The 17,514-nt window shown below is 28.2% G+C and overlaps 1 protein-coding gene across 1 annotated transcript in view; it reads right to left on the bottom strand.

Moving 5' to 3' along the window:
- The window catches only part of LOC107457065 (USP6 N-terminal-like protein), a 58,331-nt gene that overhangs the window by 19,303 nt on the left and 21,514 nt on the right, over positions 1-17,514 (bottom strand). Inside the window, exons 2-7 of the mRNA XM_016075113.3 lie at positions 7,740-7,787; positions 6,330-6,480; positions 4,448-4,490; positions 3,989-4,069; positions 733-840; positions 552-661 (exon numbers count right to left, since the gene is read on the bottom strand). Coding sequence (XP_015930599.1) covers positions 552-661; positions 733-840; positions 3,989-4,069; positions 4,448-4,490; positions 6,330-6,480; positions 7,740-7,746 — 500 coding nt within the window. The 5' untranslated portion in view covers positions 7,747-7,787. The remainder of the gene's footprint in view (positions 1-551; positions 662-732; positions 841-3,988; positions 4,070-4,447; positions 4,491-6,329; positions 6,481-7,739; positions 7,788-17,514) is intronic.

Raw genomic sequence — 17,514 nt, forward strand, 5'->3', positions numbered from 1 at the left:
TCTTTCCCCCTTCTCGTTATTTTTCAAATTTTGCTCAGTTAAGTGTAAATGAAATGACATCTAACCTTTTTTTTCTGCTTTATTTTAAAAGAAAATTCTAAAAATATACATCAGGGTGCATAGCCAGATTTTTCAACAAAAAATAAGAACCTTTTAAGTACTTTTCAAGCACTCAAACAATACTTTTAATCACTTCCAAAAAAAAAATAATCTTAATTAGGATCTGTGTAGCAATAAAAATTTTAAAAAAATTTCCCAAACTTCACACAATCATGATAAAATAACTAGTTTCTGATAAATATTGCAGAGAAAATTTTGAAAAATCATGCATTTTTTTTATAATTCAGAACGACAATCGGCAAAGAAAAAATCTCTTTTTAAAAGATAGAAAATTAAGCACTTACAAACCCTGAATAAAATGTGATCAAAAATAAGCACCTTTAAGCACTTTTTAAAAATGCTATGCACCCTGATACATTAAAAACAGTGGTATTTGAGCAGTATAAAAAATACTTATTAAATGTCAGGAACATTAAAAAAAGGTAAATTACTTTGGTCCATATCTTTCACGAAACATTATATTGTTTCTAAATGTTCTATTTACATCTAAATCAATCTGCCTTATATCAGTAGAATATAATCGAGATTGTTGGACCATTTCCTGAAATAAAAAATTAAAATTAAAACAATTTTGTTGGCTGAAATAGAAAAAAGAGGAAGTTATTGATATACCTCATATTTTCCTTCTTGTTCCAATTTAATTTGAGGAATGCCTAATAAACGACACCAAACTTCACCTCTAACAGCATTCGGTATACCTTTATACACACGGTGTTGCAGCTACAAAAAATAAATAAATGGTTCACTATTAAACAAATTATTGAGGGTGTTTTGATAATCACAGCTCTTCAGTACATATTTTTAGAATTCCTTATGAAAATATAATTCACAAAAATGTACATTAGTCCAATCTGAATAGATATTTAAGTTGAAAAACATTATCAAATCACATAAGTCATAGAAAAACAGTTAAGTGTTATATAACTCAGTCTCTTCCCCCCCCCCCCAAATGGAATAAGTTCTATTTGAATTATATCTATCCAACAAATAAACTGACCTTTGAATATTTTAATATTTCCTTTGCTTTGAAAGTTTTTTTATAATTATCAGATTCTGAAAATTTTTGGTAATATATATCAGAAGATGTGATAATTAATTGCTGTTATAATTTAACAACAATTAAGATTGACTTTAATTTTATTAAATTTTAAAATAAATATAGAACGTTTTCAGTCGATTTGCTTTTTTTGCACTTTGTAATAACTTAAAAGAAAAACTAAGAATTTCTGGCACAGGTAAACTGATAAAGTTAAGAATCTATTTTGATAAAGTTTTCTTTTTTTCTTCTTCTTATAATAAAGCTGACTAAAATTTGGTACTGTGCTGTATAATAATCATATTTTTTCATCATATAGCAACAAAATAAAAAGTTAAGGTTCAGTTAAATCCATTTAAATTATGATATCAAAATAATTAAATCACACATTACAAGACACATTCAATCTGAAATAACAGAAGCTATACTGAAATGTTTCAATCAGAAAGAATTTTGATAACTTTCAACACAAGTAGCATGTCATCAAAATAATAAAACTAGACATTTCAAGATCCTATCACCAACATTAAATAAAAGAAATTGATGAAGAAAAATCAATCTAACTTTCTTAGATATTTCCACAGAAATAAAAAATTTCTCAGAGAGTTTGCTTGTTATCAAAACAGCTTAACTTTCTGAGATAAGTGCAAGATGTTTGAATATTTCCATAGAGTTAACATAAGAGAATCAGCTATTTAGAACTAATTTAACACAAGCAATATCTCTTGCAAGTTTTATAAATCGGTAAAAATTTATAAGAAAAATTTTACAATTACAAATAATAACATCGAAATTTAAAAAATAAAAATTGAAAAATTTGTATTTTAGGAATAAGGAATTTAAAGAACAAATCTATTAAATCTTTAATTCCACTTTTAGAGGGAAAACTAAACTGAAAATTATACTGATGGCAAGTTAAGAATTAACCGATTTTTTTTTCCGAACACAAATTTTACTTACACAATATAATGCCAAACACATAGACAATGAAGAAACATTGGTGCAAACTATATATATTAGTTGGTAATGAATACATGGTCTATACCAGTGCTTTAGATGTTAAAGATAATATTTCATTTTTAAGATTTTTATTTTTGATATATTTGAGCCTTTTTTATAATTTTTTTTTTAAGTGTAGAGTCCTGACATTTGGGGTATTTGAATAATGGGGGAATAACGTTTGCTCAACTCTTTTCAGAATGAAGCTTTTTTTCTTCATAGTTATTAGTAATATCATTACATTAATTTCTATGACGAAAAATGTTGCAATTACATTAGTAGCTCTAAGTTTGCAAATACATTAGTAGCTCTTGTAAGACGAGATATCGAAATCACAAAATATTTCTTCATGTCAGGTTCACACATTAAATTCTCAGATAATTCCCTGCTTTCTCCCTGTTTTGTGACCACTCTGAATTTTCATACATCTTCCCATTTTAAATTAATTTAATAACTTACAAAAGGTATTGGATTATTCAACTTTAGCTCAAAAACAAATAAGCTTAAGACTTAAATGTCAACAACAGAAAAATTAAGTTAATGTGAATTTAACAGTTAAAATTCAGTAACGGAATATGAATAAAAACATACTGTAAATAAAATCTAAAAAATATTGTAAAGTAAGGAAACGGATTATCCGNTAGACAAAGAAAGAAACATTGGTGCAAACTATATATATTAGTTGGTTATGAATACATGGTCTATACCAGTGCTTTAGATGTTAAAGATAATATTTCATTTTTAAGATTTTTATTTTTGATATATTTGAGCTTTTTTATAAATTTTTTTTTTAAGTGTAGAGTCCCTGACATTTGGGGTATTTGAATAATGGGGGAATAACTTTTGTTCAACTCTTTTCACAATGAAGTTTTTTTTCTTCATAGTTATTAGTAATATCATTACATTAATTTCTATGACGAAAAAAGTTGCAATTACATTAGTAGCTCTTAGTTTGCAAATACACTAGTGCAGGGGTGGCGAACCTTTATACACCAACATGCCATTTTCTCTAAAAAATTGCTTAATGAGGTCATAGATATGCCGTCAAATAATTTCATGTCTCAGTTATACACGTAATTCAACTTAAAGTAATATCAGTGTGACTTCTGTTGTTGCAGATTAGATGACCAATAACTTATATTAGGTTGTAAGATGTTAGTTTAAGCAGGACAGTTGATTTTTTTTGCTAGTTATTGATTGTTAGCTTGTTTTTTAAGGTTATTAATTGCTTTTTTAGCATTAATTTTTTTTAATTATAATTGTTTATTTTGTTTGTTTTTTGTGAATTTTAATTTAATTGTTACATATGCTTCATAGCGTAATAACATTTGTGTAATAACAATTCATAGTGTAACAACAATGGTGATCGGTGGAGTGCCCAAAATATTGTGTTGCGAACCAATGGCTTGCGTGCCATTGGTTAGCCATCCCTGCACTAGTAGCTCTTGTAAGACGAGAGATCTCGAGATCACAAAATATTTCTTCATGTCAGGTTCACACATTAAATTCTCAGATAATTCCCTGCTTTTTCCCTCTTTTGTGACCACTCTGAATTTTCATACATCTTCCCATTTCAAATTAATTTAATAACTTACAAAAGGTATTGGATTATTTAACTTTAGCTCAAAAACAAATAAGCTTAAGAATTAAATGTCAACTTCAGAAAAATTAAGTTAATGTGAATTTAATAGTAAATAGTAAATAAATTCAGTAACATAATATAAATAAAAACATACAGAAAATAAAAAATATTTTATTAATAAAAATCAAGAGCAGACACTAGGATTCTTTCAATTAATAACATTTGAACTTTAAAAGCTTTGTGATAATTACCTTTTCACTACCAGCATATTTATCCCAGTTTTTAATCATTTTCAGCCATTTTCCAACTCTTTCATTTTCTCGCTCACGAATCTAAATAAGACATTAACAATTTACAAGGAGCAAAACTAAACTAAACCAAAATGCAAACGTAAGGAATTAAATATTATAAATTTTATTCAATCAGTATTCATTCCAATAAAACAATTTTTCATTTTGAATTAAGATTTCTTAAAGGAGAAATGAATGAATCCAAGTAGCATTCAAAAATTATTAATTAAATACAGTTCACAAAATTTTTTTTAAAAAGTCAAATACAGAAAAACATATTCCACGCAAAGTTCTATTAAACAATGTGTAAGCTCTATTCAAACTAATTTGCATAGAAATCAGCATAATCACATGAGGAAAAAACAAAAATAGGTTTTAAATTTAATCAAAAACAGTGTTGGAATGGTGAAGAAAAAGTACCTTTGTTTCATGAGCTGAAAGCTTTTCTGGAAGCCTGTGATCACTGAAAAATAAATTACGAAAATGAAATATACTTTTACATATTAATAAAAGAAACACATTTACATGATATTTAAAAGAAAAACAATATATATGTGAGGCTTATTTGTAGTCTTTTTAAATATAAGAACAAGGGAAGTAGGGCACATCATAAGAATTGCATAGGAACCCATCACTGGAAATGTCACCTCTTAACCTCTAGGGGCACTTCCCTGTTATTGACTGTTTCTGCATGTGCCTTTGAACAGTAACTTTTATTTATCTCTTTTTTATGTTTTCAAATAATTATTGTTGAACAGTTTAGTATTAGATTTTTAATCCAATTTAGAAGATTTGGTGAGCTTGACAAGTTAGTTGCCAAATCTAATACCGAACCAATTTTAATGCTAGCTTAGACATTAATCATTCAAAAAAGTTGAAATTAAGATAATTTATATAGTAAAAAGTTCACAAACACACAAAAAGAAGTTTATAATAAGGGAAGCACCTCAAAAGGTGTATGGTGATATTTTCAGTCATGGGTTCCAATGCAATTGCCCTACCTCACTTAGAACTTCAGCTGTCTTATTCCGACTCACCCTTTATATGTTATAGATAAAGTAACAATGAGAAATATTGCCATTCAAGTGTGGACTAACCAAGTAGTCAGTTTAAGCACAAAGAATCTCCAAATCTTCCCCTCTTAACCATTTAAAGGTCTAATCAATCCCAATATGTTTAAACCCAAAGTTTTGATATAAAAATTTATATAAAGCATTATATTAGTAGATAATACATAAATAACATTTATTCTGCAAAGTGTTCATTGCCTGGTATTTCTTGAGCGTTAACCGACTAGAATTGACAAACCCCAGCTTTAACTTGTTAAGTTAAGGTTTATATTTCCTTCTTGCTTTATCGGAATATTTACTATCATAATAAATATTTTGGTATATTAAATTAGACTGAAAGCAAGAAAATATAAAGTAATTTTGAATTATGTAACCAGATAGAGTACAAAACGAAATAGTTGGCAAAACAGATGCTTGAGAAATATTCTGGCTTAAGATCATATCAAATTCAGATCTCTATAAAGTAAAGCCAGACAAGAACCAAACACGATCAGTATAAAAAGAAAAAGATGAAAAGGGATAGGTCACAAATTGAGAATGCCTCCGACAAGAATACCATCAGCGCTGACCGGACTGTGTAGGGGTCAGGGAACTGGCATTGCACCAGAAAGGCTCTGGGTTCGAATCCCGGACAAGGCATGGGTTTTCTTTCATTCTCTGTATTATCTGTCATTACTGAAGGTGCAAATTTTGTCCAACTTATATGGTTAGCCATGAAAGAGTGGTCAACAAATCTAGCCTGATTAATTGAAAATAAGCCTGAATTTACGAATGTTAACCCAGGTGGGCATTGGAGAAAAAAAAAGAATACCATCAGTATTCTTAACATGGGCACCAGATGGCAAACGAAAAAGAGGTAGATCCATGCTAACATGGAGAAGAAAGGTGGAACAGGAAAGAAGACGAGCTGGTTTGAGGCGAGATCTTGTGCAAAAGACCGAGTGAGCTGGCACAAGAAAATAAAGGCCTTATGTGCCATCAGCCACGAAGTAGGATAAGTAAGTAAAGTAAGTAAGCTGATATTGCAATATGATTAGCATTGCTATCAAGCTGCCTTCATTGTCTTGACTGACCAATTAATCTACAGTTTCGTGAGCTTCAAGCTGCCACCGGGAATCAATTAAATGTCTTTCTCAAGAACCTGTTTCTCAGTGTCATCATAGCTAATTCTAATATTTCTCAAAAAAGATATTGAAATTTCGAAAATGAAGAAAGAATAAAAATGGGCTTACTGTATAAATCCATATCGATCAGTAACATGGTAAACTTCTAGAGCTGGATCTTCCCATGAAAGAATTTCATTGGTTTCAGATCTACCTGCATCATATTTGGCTATAATAGCTTGATCATCATCACTGTTAAATACATCATTTTCATGACCATCTAGAATTTAAAAAAAAAAAAAAAAAACATTTATTAGTTAATTTTTTCAGGTCTTAGAAGACATAATTAATAATTGAAGATAATATAACTAACCATTTGCATATTATTTGCATTCAGCATATTATGCAAATTCAGCAGTTATTGCAAAAATAATGCAGTTTAGTTCAATATTAAATACTACTAACAATCAGATTTTTTTTTACACAGTTCAGCTTTTATTGTAGGATTGTTTTTACATATGTTTTACCATAATACTTCAATTTATCAGATACAAGGAATATATATGGATGTTTGATTATGGATCTTAGATTACTGATTTTTCCACTATCTACCAAGTTTAAACGAATCTTGAATTATAGCTATAATTTCAGTTTTTTTTTTTTTGAAAAAAATCAATTGAGATATAAAATAATTTGTGTTTTATAATAAATATCATTATTTACGAAGGGGTTGAGGTGATACAATAATGAATTATCTTTTTTTCAAAAGAAGATTCTTTTCACTAAACTGTTTTTTAGTATTGTTTTTAGACAGGTGCTTTATACTTTCTAGAAATTTCCTATTTATAACAGTACAATACACGAAGGATGCATTTTATTTCATGTAAGGAAATTGTGGCGCTTTAATTAAAATTGTTTTAAAAATACCCTTTTGGATAATTTGTAAAGATGGCTTTACTATGCAAGATCTACATATGTTTAAAAATACATGTGTTGACTTCCTGAAATTCTAACAGATCAGAAAAAAATTAAAATCAATGTTTAATTTCAATCACTTCTTTCATATGCAAAAGATAATCATTAAAAATACATAAAAGCGTCAAAATTATGATACAAGTTTTAATTATTTGTAGTGGGGTTCATTTTATGTTTAAAACTTAACATATTTTATAACTTTAAATTAGCTATTTTAATGTCTGTTGTTTTTTATAAGATAATTTTAATCAAAAGTATTGAGCTTAAATAAAATTATGTAAAAACACTAATAGAAAATAAAACTAAAAAAATTATACTAATTATAATAAAAATTAATGTTTGTTAACATCCATTCTTAAATTGTAGAAAGTCTAAAAGAAAACCAAATTTCATTTAGAAGCTTCAAAAAATGATACATCACATATTAATGCTTAAATTTTAATTCAAATTCAACATTAATTAAAAAGTTTTCTAAAATTAATTTACAACTCTACATCAGTATTACATAAAATTCAGTATTAAATAAAATTGATTAAATAAATAAATGCAAAATGAAATGCTTACTCATCATTCCTAAGAGCCAGATCTGGTACTGTTGCTCTTTTCAACATTCTATAAAACAAACAATAGATAAGCAATTTTTAATTAGAAAATGAACTTAACCATAAATTATAACACACTAAATGCAACTTTATTAAATTTCCAAGAGTTTGTAGTCGGACCTCTATATAATGAAGTCGCTAAATCCTGCAAATAAGTTCGTTATATGGAAAATTCGGTAAATGGAAAATTACCTTTTGAAAAACTTAAGCAACACAAAACAAGCTTTAAATTCATAAAAGCTAGACATAATTAAAATAGCAATTGATACACTTTTATCTTGTAAACCAGTATCTACTATTTATTTTATAAATCTTAACCACAAAAGAAATCTGCATGAAAAGCAAGAATAGAGCAAAATATTATCCAGTGTTACACTATCATGCTACATACATTTTCAACTAAAAAAAAAAAAAAATTCACGTATAAAATCATAGATGCTTTTATTGTAAAAGTAATTTTAAACATAAGCTACAACATGTGTTCTTAAGTTTAATTGCTACTAATAGAATCCTTTAATTTTGTCTGAGTTTTTCGTTTGAAATGCAAACAAAAAGGGAAAGGGATTTTAATGCTTTCTCTAAAAGTCAAGAGGTATCGAAAATCAATTCAAGGTAATTTCCCCTATAAATTGCATTAACAAGTTTGAAATGTTCTAAAATATTTTGGGAAATAAAGAAAGTGAATCCCAAAGAAAAGTTCGATAAATAGAAAATTCACATCGCTATTTGGAAGTTATTTTACAAAGAAACTTCCAAAAATTTCTTGGTTCCTAGAAAAAAATCGCAAAATAGAGAAATTCGTAAAATGGAAGTTCGTTAAATAGAAGTCTGACTGTATATATAGCTATTTCTAAAATTTAGTCAGCTATGCCTTTTAGGTTCATTCCACACATTAGGATGAATTAAAAATTTGAATCACATTCAAGTTTGTACATATATATATTTATATGTGTATAATATATAATATATACGATTTATTTAATATTTTGTAATTTGGCAACTTAATTACGAAAATATTTTTAAATAAAATTTTGCAAGATGTCAGTAAAGACATGAATGTCTGTTTTTGCTTTTAGTTTTATATTTCTACGTTCGTTTTATTTTGTATTTTCGTTTTATTTTGGAATCTGTTTCTTTTCTTTTTGGTACTTCTCACACTATTGTATTAATATATTTTTCTTTGGCTATATTATTACAATATTAGAAAGCACTATTTTGCGGATATAATCATGTTAGCTGACAAGATTATATCTTCTCATTGCTTTACTTTCTCCCATTCTTTTTAAATTAAAAAAAAATAATAATTATAATAATTTTTCTAATTCTCTTTTAAAAAGTGTTTTTAATTTTTTTCTCTCTTTGTTTTGTTAGTATTTTAATCATTATATATATTTTATAAAAGCTTTTTAAACATTCAGATAAAGCAAACATAATTATCACATTACAACAACACGATTTTGCCATTCCATGAATAAGTACTTACTGTAATTATTGAGAAATAGGTATTAGAAAAAGCATCGATTCACATATAAATATCTTATGAATCTGCCACGTTAATTTTTTATAAATTTTAATATTTACTTCTCAAATAATTACGAATGAGTCCTCAAACCCTATCTCTGTGGAATAAAAAAAATTTTACCAATAACTTAAATAATTAAAATTTTAATCACAAATGGTTTTTCATATTAGAAGTGTAGCCGCTCTTTAATATGTATTTAATTTCTAATTAAGGTAATTATTTGTTTTAAAATTTATAAATTGTTATGAAATATCCTAATTTTTATGAAATTCTTTGTTTCACATTTCATTCTCAAAACGAAAAGAAAAAAAAATTAAAACGCCGCTAAAGTAAAGAAAAAATAATATCAATGAATATGAACCAAATAATAAAACCGCATAGCCATAATGAATTCTCACTGCATTTCGTCAATTGGAAAGGTTCCGATTCATTAACGTTTGCCAATGACCGAATAGATTTACTCCTTGCCAATGTACTCTCGTTTTTTTTTTATTCTTCATTTATTTAAGTCTGGTGTTGGTGTTCTATTCAACTTGACCCAGGCAGGCGGTATCCCATCATTGTTCTATTGTGACTGCTCTCTACGCATCGCTGGACATAAACAGCGCACTTCTTCAAGATCATCCTAGCGTCTTCTTCACTGAAGAAAGGATCTGCGCCTCTCTTCAAGCTTTACCAATATCAACGTTTGCAAAAGTAAATTGATACAAAAAAAAGTTCAGATAATGAGTGGAATCACTTCAAAGAAATACTTCGTTTTAAATTTATTTGAAAATATCAATTTTATTATGAATCAGGAGGTGGTATAGGCAAAAAGGGGGCATAAGCTTTAATAACGTCAGAAAATGTGTCCCTTTCAGGATTCGTGAATTTTTTTTTCGATATTTTTGTTAAAAAAAACTAAATTTGATTTTTTAAAGGTACTTTAGTTTGCAATAAATTAAATTTTACAAATATACCTAATTAAAAATTAAAATTTATTAAAAGTCAATCGTAACAATACATTTCAAACTATTTTTTTGCATTAAAAATCGATAAATGCTTGCAAATGAATGATTTAAATTTATTAAAAGGGAACAGAATTGCATCAATATCAACAACTGAAAAAAACTTTATTAAAAAAAAATCACAAAATTATCCTTTATAATAAAATAATCCCTTTACGTTTTAATTCAAAATTATTTTATACAACAACTGCAATAAATTTTCACTTTGTTCCTAGTTAGCATTCTGAATAAAGATTTTTAAAATGTCTTTTCAAAAGAGCTGTAATTCAGTTTCCTATTTACAATATGTTTTAAAACTATGAAGATCAATAAAAATTTAAGCAATATTACATTACATAAAAATGAAATTTTTAGATCAACGATTTTTTACGAAACTCGTTTGATTTAAAATAACTTTTCTTTCTTTTTTTTTTTTAAAAAAAAAATCAGTCGATTCAAAACAACGGTTTCCGTTTCTTTTAAAAAATCAGTTTATTTAAAACACAATTTTATATCAAGCTGATTTAAATCTTGGCTTCTTGCGCTTCTCTTGGAAATGTTTCATTCCTTTATAAAATATTTAAACTGAATTTTAAAGAACAATACACACCATCTGATAAAAAAGATTGCTATGTTAATTTTTGTTACGGATTAGATAGAGAGTAGCATTTGTCATAAGAGGCCGGCATGTGTCAAATGTGCTTGTGCACTCTCCGTTTCCTTAGAAAAATTCTATTTTCCCATTACTGTATAGAAGAATTAGTCACAGATCTTCTGAAAAAAGTTTATAAGCCTTGCGTATTCCCGATAAATGTACCCTTACTATTTGATTTCGGAGAAACTGTATCTCCCTTCAACAGAATTAATGAACTGATACACGTAAGGTACCAATGCAGATTCTAACAGATGTTTTTCTTCGAGAAGACAAACATTTTAAAGGAGAGAAGGAAAGTATAATTTGAACATGATGCACATTTTTTATTAGATTTTTTGAGACTCACAAGCAATGTTTTACTGAATATATCAAAAGAAACCAGATTTGAAATTCATAGATTCAAAATTTTAATAATGTAGTTAGAGCAATAAATTAATCATTCCTATAATTTTGTTAAATTTTAAGAGCTAGATTCGCATGTATTTCGCCACAAAAAAAAAAATTTAGGAGACTATTGCTTGCCAAATACACAAATAAATGTCAGTAATTCGGTTGTGCTCGTCGTTGAACCGTATACTGGGAGTAAAATTAAGAATATTAAAATATAGTAAAATAAAAACAACAAACTAATAATTCCTGTAATTTTGTTAAATTTTAAAAACTAATTTTAAATGTATTTTTACAGTGTTCACCATAAAAGAAATTGCAAGAGAAGAACCATTGTGTCAAACACAAAAAAATACACAAATAAATGTTAACTTGGTTACACACGCCATTGAAGTGGGGGAAAAATAAAAAATGCTTGAAAACAAGACCATAATGTTTTGAGTCTAAATATAGCTACTTCTTGAAGTGAAAAGGAACACGCACGTCACATCAATTATTTGTAATATTTATATATAGCTTGCTTTGTATTGAAGTAACTGGTAAATTAACGTGAAAAAAATAATTATGTTTCACACTTTGATGTAGTTTATATAGGCACTCGTCAAGAGTTCCAATATGTCATAAATCACGATAGCTCAAGTTAAAAAAGGCAAGGATATTTTAAATGGAAACTAAAGAAAGAATTTATTACTACACGAACTTTATCAGTTCCAAATATAATTCAATTATAAAATTTATATTTAACCTGACACAGTGAAACAGGATATTCAGTGGCTATAAATATAGATTGAAAATGGATTTTATCCAACGTATTAATTAACGGTAAATAAAAATAATAACCTATTATAGAATTGATTATGACACTAAAACACAAGGCTCTAGTCTGGAGCATTTTAATATTTGGAATCGCATTTAAACCACTCCTTCCAACAATTTTCTTTTTCTTTTTTTTTTTAACATTAGAAAATAGAAAGCTATAAAGAACGGGAGAAATTTTTCACGACTAATTCTGTTTCACGTCCATTAGTAATTTAAAATTTTGAAAAGATAATTCATGTTAACCGAGTAAACCAAAAATTTTCAAATACTTGAAAAAAAAAGGTTCAAATTATTTTTGAAAAAAAAATTAATTTTCAAACAATCAAAATGCAAACAAATTATGGCATACGAATTACTTTTCTACTGCGAATTATCCACGATTCAAAACAAGATGACTGGAAAAACATGAATTTTTCTTACTTAAAACTATGTTAAAAAACTAGATTTAATTTTTTTCTTCTTCTTTAACGTCAAAGTTTCTGACAGAAAGTGGTCAAAATTTCTATTAGTGAGTAAAATTTATTTGGCGATAAATTCTGCTTGATGAGTTTATTAGGAAACTCTTGAAACTTGTATAGCCATTAAGTAGTGATCTTCATTTGAAATTTAAGCATTTTAATTAACCGAAAAGTGTTTGAAATTTTGATTAGTGATTAACTGTAATTGCTAATGAATTTAGCTCGTAGCGTCAGAAAACCATTAAAACATCAAACATAGACCTTTATTGGAAATTTGAGAACTGCATTTAGTCAGAAAGTGGTCTGTCTCTCTTACGAATATACAAAAGCAGCTTAACCCTGACACAGATGGGACACATTTGTCCCTTATTTGTTTTCTAACGTTCTAATTACAACAAAAAATATATCGTGGCTTTTTTAAAACATAAAAAACAGTCGAATAGTTACTAAAAAAATGTGTTAGATTATCGAAATTATATTTGTACTAAAATATAAAATTCCTAAAAAAAGTAGTTCGAAAATTGTTTCAATCATATTTAAAAATTTATCCATTAATTGATTTCGTTAATTAAAGAAATTTCAATAAAAAATAATTGTTTCTCTTAGATCTAAAAAATATCGCAAAATAAGCTCAAATTTAAAAAAATTACTGTTTGGAAGTGAGTAGAATTTCGAAGAATTTACCTATAAAGCAGAAAAAGACACCGATGTTTCAGGCTGCATTTCATAACCAAAAATTATTAAAATACTAAATATAATATTTTTCATTTATTGTGACTTAAATTACCAATTAATCTTATTTTTTTCGAAGTAAATCCAATGATAACTTTACATAACCATTGTAGGTACAAAAGCTCATATATATTTCAACTACTAGTAGTTGTTGACGTATGCCTGTTAAGGCAGAGGGTTGCGATTGTTCTTGTTTTCCCGTGGTGCCATCTATGGTCAAGAATTCGAGTTCTGCCACACCCATACGTCACGTACCGTTTATAGGGCGGATCCATTCATACATCCATTCCTTCATCCACAGATCGTAACCTGAATCAGAGAACGATCAATCTCCAATTCAGTACCCCCAGATGCTATGATTTGTTATAAGAACATGGAGGACTTTGCGACTCGACAGATTTAACATGCATCAGTCACCATTTTACTACACGGGGAGCCTTCGACTAGCGTGGTTCGAGCCCACCAACTCTCGGACATGGGCCCAGCCCCCTATCGACCAGGCTATCCGGACCAGACTATAGTTCGTTCACCAGAAGTTGAGACTTGGCTCCACCTCCTGGGACGCAGAGTTCATTTCAGCGTGGGAGTTAGAAGAGAAACATGTTGTTGAAATTGAGACAACCCTTAATTTGCGCCAAACACGAAAAGTGAATTCTTTTTCAGTCACTTACTTTGCTTTATCATCTACTATTATACATTTTGTTACACTAGCTAATTAAATATAGTTTAAATTTAAAAACTGCTGTTCTCCCAGCGAAATGTCTCATAAAGGACAAACTATTCACTCAAAAGAAAGAAATATCATAAAAAATGGTGCAAAATATCATCAAATTTATGAAATATTTATTGTTAAAAAAATGCACATAAAGTTTGCGAAATAAATATTTTTGCTAAACGATCGCCAAATAGCAACATTGTTCAGGATTGCTCCCAACCTTCTCCCAAAAATAGCGAAATAGTATCGTCGCATACCACGTGATGAAGGCGGAGCCAAGTGCCAACTCCTGGTGAACGAGCTATACTAGTAGTTTACAAAAGTATAAATAAAATACTTTCATTTCTAGTAACAGTAAACGTAATTAAGGTGTAGAATGGAAGGTAAGGGATTGTATTCAATCAATAACTACAAGAAAACGCAGACAGACCTCAAAACAGAAAGCTGATATTTCAAACTTTTTAGCTTATTTTTAACGTCTAGTCAAAACTATAGCATAACTGCCATGCAAAACAATGACACCGCAAAATTGCTAAACACATTGGAATGTTATCGGTATCGTAATATCGTTTGTAATATAAATAAATTGATTTTCATGCGTATGATCAATTCTTTCACAGAGAGCAATAGAACTGTTTGAATCCTATTATATGAGTAATTTAAAATAATATTTAGGCAACATTCAGGTCCTAATTATCATTAGTACACTTGCCCATAAGGTGCTTTAGCTTTAAAAAAAAATTTTTTTTGAAAAAAAAAAAAAGGTTGTCAGTATTTTTAGTAAAGGTTTTAGAGCATTAATTCACAAGTAATGCTTTCTTCTGTAATATTTATAATTAAAATATCCATAGACTAAGCTTATTAGAGATTGATATAAATAACTTATCAAATTAGAAACAATATAATGTATTGAGTTGCAATTAAATCTTAATCATCCACTCAGCAGTCCTACAATAAGTAAAAAGTTTAAACCCTTTAACACAGAATTTTTAATGAACATATTTTTCATCATTCTGTCAATTCATCATTTTCTCAATTCAGGTCAAAATAAGAGAAAAATATTATATGATGCATTTTAATAATTTTTGGTTATGAAATACAACATTGGACACCAGTGTCCCTTTTGCTTTAAAGGTAAAATTTACCAAACATGACTCATTCCCAAAATGTAATTTTTCAAATTTGTACTTTTCAGTTATTAATATCTAAGAAAAATAGTAATTCATCATTGAAATTTCTTTAATTTACAAAATTAATTATTGATACATTTTTCAATATATGAATGAAGTTTTTTTTTTTGAATTTTATATTTTAGAACAAATAACTCCTAGAATCTAACATATTTTTTAGCAACTATTAGACTGTTTTTTATAACTAAAAAAAAATACCAAAATTTATTATTACTTGCAATTAGAGAGTTAGAAAAAATATATGTAAAGGATACCAGTGTCCTATCTGTGTTAAAAGGTTAAGACCTTCACTACTATTATTTATATATTTTCTTAACATGCATTTTTTTTTTCTTTGGTTCAAAGGTCAGTGAATGGTTCAGAGTTCAGTAAAAATTTGAGGATGCTGAAATCCGTACTCAACTCAAGGTCTCGACCTATCTCAATCGAGCCTTAATACTCTTTACACATATTTCTTTAAATATACGATAAATAGGATGTTTTATTAAAGCATTTATGTATTCCAGCAGTATTTAATAATTGTTAGAGTAGCTTAAGCTAAAATTTTATAATTTAACCTCCCCCTTTTTTTAAAAGGATACAAGGAATTAAAATTCAATAACTTTTGTAAAACAAATTCATATTTTATGTAAAATAAATTTCAGTTTACTGAAAAAGAGAAAGATTTTCTGATAGACTGAAAAAGAGAAACAGATCTCCTGAGAGACTGAAAAAAAGAAAGATTTTCTCCCTATCAGACTACTTGAAAAAAATGAGTTTTAAAATATTCTATTTACTTCAACATTTTTGATTTCACGTCCATTTAAAACGAATTCCCACACAATACGAGACCTTAAAATCACTCATCAGCTAAAAATACATTTAACTGATACTTTACTAAATCCAGATCTCCTTGAGAGCTTTGTCGTCGTCCACTAACATCTTAAGCGTTAATTGATACTTTAAGCGATAAAACTGGAGGGAAAAGAACACATAATTTAATATTAGTCTTGTGCTCGCGTTTCCAGTAGATAGTAAATAGGGCTATCTAAAACTAGCTAGTCCTCTGTTCAAGTGAAGAGCACTCACAATACTTTTAGTTCATAATCTTTTAAGTGGTTCTTTAGGTTGTGGTTCTCAAATTCAGTTCAACGCCCACCGAGATCGACGCTTCCCACGAGAAAAGCCATTTTTAGAAGAGGCCGAAGAATTGCGTTTTACACAATAAAATAATGGCCTCCATAATTGAATGGGAGAGGATAATTGAGAGAATGATCGGTTCAAAATTGGAATGAAATTTATATGAAGAGGAATTTTCATAGTTCTTTCGTTTGAAAAGACTGTGATCGCCGATCACAGTCTTTTCAAACTTTTTGTATGCTTCGTTCGAAGTGACAAGGACGGTTTTCAGAATTGAAAAACAATAAATCTTCGGTTTTAAATTTACTGAGCACGAAAAAAAAGTGGTATTTATAAAAAAAAAACCTTATCTTCCATAAACAAAGCCAGGGGTCTGTCCAGACATTTTGTGAAAGGTCCGTTTTTGTAAAATTGTGAAAAAATTACTCGTAATGTGTGAACATAAAATAAACGTTAAGTCACATTCTTTCAACCAGGGTCCGCTTTTGTGAATTTGTGCAAATAGGGTTCGTTTAATTGCAAAAAAATCTTTTTAAAGGAGTTTTTGAATTGTAAAGACATACAAGATTATGCTCAACACAGTAAAATTATAATTAAAAAAATTTAATTTTAAAAAATAAACAGCAATTGCAGTTACTATATTAGCGATGCAACATATAAATACATTTGGTATTTAGCCTATACTGCTGAAACCAGAATATTAATTTCGGACGAATAAAGGAAGAAGCGTCTGCGGAAGACAAAATTTAGTTCGCTTACATCTGTCTCTCCTCCCCCCCCCCTTTTCCTGGGAAGGGTTTATTCGATTAACAAAACAATTATCAGGGGTCAGTCTAGGTTTTTCTGAGAGGTACCTATTTTGTGAAAATATAGGCATAATTTGTGAAAAATTAAAAATTATNAAATATTTTGTGAAGGGTCCGTTTTTATGAAAAGATATTTTGTGAAGGGTCCGTTAACGGACCCAAATTTCTTCTAAACAGACCCCTGAAAGCTGTTAATGTGGATAAAAAATTTAAAAAAAATCACTAAATTTTACGAAATACAAATTTTATGGTAACTGTTGCATAACATACTAAATACTTTACATATAGGGAATTTTAGGAGCTTTTATTGTCCTCAAAATAGAAATATCATAAAAAATGGTGCAAAAT

This window comes from Parasteatoda tepidariorum, chromosome 5 (assembly GCF_043381705.1).
Source record: "Parasteatoda tepidariorum isolate YZ-2023 chromosome 5, CAS_Ptep_4.0, whole genome shotgun sequence".
NCBI classification, from domain to species: Eukaryota; Metazoa; Arthropoda; class Arachnida; order Araneae; family Theridiidae; genus Parasteatoda; species Parasteatoda tepidariorum.